General features: G+C 52.6%; 1 protein-coding gene across 1 annotated transcript; it reads left to right on the top strand.

Moving 5' to 3' along the window:
- The first annotated feature begins 710 nt into the window (after positions 1-710).
- LOC124685811 lies at positions 711-1,661 on the top strand. Its single transcript, XM_047219846.1, has one exon. It carries the CDS (start codon positions 711-713, stop codon positions 1,659-1,661), a length of 951 nt encoding a protein of 316 aa, XP_047075802.1.
- The last annotated feature ends 621 nt before the right edge of the window (positions 1,662-2,282 follow it).

The following is a 2,282-nucleotide window of genomic DNA, read 5'->3' as shown; positions in this document are numbered from 1 at the left end:
TCACAAGGCCATATATAGGAGGGAGGAACCTAAAAAACTACTGGCCATGCAATTCTTACCATGAGCACTAGAGGCCACCCATGAACTTCTCCTCGATTTGTCCGGCTTTCTTTCCACCAATAGATCCTTGAGTGTTTATCTACCTCATCCCACCTCTCTTAGCAAGCCAACTCCTCTATTATCATCTCCTCAGGCCATTTGGGCCTACATATGGGGCGCTTCGCCTCCTCCCTTTCTCTTGGCGCGGTGCGACACTTATAACATCCAATTCCGCCTCCCTATCTCGACGACGAAATGAAGGCGAATAGTCTTAAGGTAAACCTACTTACACTTGGATATTCCTCAGTTTAATACATGAATCGAGATGTCACAGCTTCTAATCTACACATTACCTTTTCATTTTTCCAGAAAAGCCTTTTGTTTTCAATATTTAGTTTGATAGCACCTGCATACAATGCAAGTCCAAATACACGGCGCAAAGCAACATCTTTTTTTTTAGATAGATGCAAACCAGCATTTTTAAGAGATGGATATTCCTTGGCAAACCGCGTGGGTTTATCCTGCAAGACTCCCTGGCCATGTTTCACGTCAAGTAGAAATCACATTAATTAGATATATATTTATTGGAAGCCTTAATTCCTAGGGTTTGCCATCTATTTGCCCTAACTAACACCATCGTGTCTTCCGATCGATCGATGCGGAAACAGCGCATGGACTCACCGGCAGACGGCGGCGCGCTGGGGCTCCGGCGCAGCGCGAGCGCGAAGCAGGCGCCCTCCCCGTCGCCGCTCAGCGGCAACAACGCCTCCTCTCAGAAGCAGCCGCCGCGCGCCTCCACCTCGACCTCCTTGGCGCCTGGGTACCCGCGCAAGGCGCCGTCCATCAACTGCATCGCGGCCACCTCCACCGACACCCCGCCGGCCACCCCCAGAGGCAAAACCAAGCAGCCGTCGTCGGCGTCCTCGTCGTCGTACTACTCGTCGATGTTTTCCCCGAGGAAGCTCATGCAGCGCGCCTCCCGCGCCTTCCGCGGATCCGGCAGGTCCCGCCGCAAGAAGAACGCGATGGCGGCGGCGGCCGTGGATGGCAGCGATGTCGACAGCCCAAGGTCCGTCGTCAGCAAGGGCTCCGACGCCGACAGCGTCTTTTCGTTGGACGATCAGATCACCGCCGACGGCGACGTCGCAAAGCAGCAAGAGGAGGAGGTCGTCCCGGAGAAGATCATACACGAGGCGAACCCGTCGCCGGCGCCCGTTGCCACGGAGCAGAAGGACGAGGGACGCGACAACACGCAGGAGGAGACCTCTGCCGCCAAGGAGGAAGCGGAGCCGAAGAAGGAATCGGCTCCTCCTGCGCTGGAGGATGACGTCGCCGACGAGATCGCGGCGGCGAAGGAGGCGGTGAAGGAGAAGGAGAAGCGCGAGGAGGGGATCAAGGCGGAGGTGGTGAAGAGGTTCCAGGGGAGGCGGGTGAGGACGACCTCGACGGAGAGGCGGGAGTCGGCGCGCAGCAACGAGGCGATCGAGGAGGCGAGGACCAAGCTGCTGGAGCTGAGGAAGGGGAACAGGGTGCAGGCACTCGTCGGCGCCTTTGAGACCGTCATGGATAGTCCCCAGCGCCGCGCCGCCGCCGGCAAGCCGCAGCTCAACCTCCGCGTCTGAAGACTCTGAACTGCATCCCGATCCATCCATGAGCGTGCATGCGCTCCGCCTCCTTTGTTCCCGCTAATCTATTACCCTTATCAACCCCGATTTGTTGTCGTCGTTCGACCTATCCAAAGGAGGAAGATGATCGAGGAGTTACTACTATTATCTACCTTAATAATTAAGGAGGAATTTGGTGTATGTTTACTCTAAATTATCAACACGATTGCATCGCTTTCTCCCACACTGCTTATTTGTTGTATTCAGGTTCACAATTTTAGCGAAATTTCGTCCACATTTTGGTGATTTTGCTGGGTACCTAAATATAATTTCACGGACTTTCGGACTATATTCCATTCAAATTCATATTGAATTCAAATTTCTTCGAATTTTATTTAAATTTGACAAAATTTGAACGTGAATGTTCCGAAATATCGGGGAAAGTTGGGAATTTCGGTGGCCTCGAACATTATATGTTTCCAAAATATTTTCTCCCCTTGTGCTCCCATATAACATATTTTTCACGATCCTATGAACTCTGAAATCGGGAAACACTGCTGGTTTCGTGCTTTTGACATTGTCTTCAACGGTCGTGTGTCAATGTCGTGGACTGGCTTTTGTCGATGTATGCTTCGATGG

The sequence above is a fragment of the Lolium rigidum genome, chromosome 2 (assembly GCF_022539505.1).
Source record: "Lolium rigidum isolate FL_2022 chromosome 2, APGP_CSIRO_Lrig_0.1, whole genome shotgun sequence".
Classification (NCBI taxonomy): domain Eukaryota; kingdom Viridiplantae; phylum Streptophyta; class Magnoliopsida; order Poales; family Poaceae; genus Lolium; species Lolium rigidum.
Note: the sequence above shows the minus strand (reverse complement) of the source record. Positions and strands in the feature narration are given on the sequence as shown.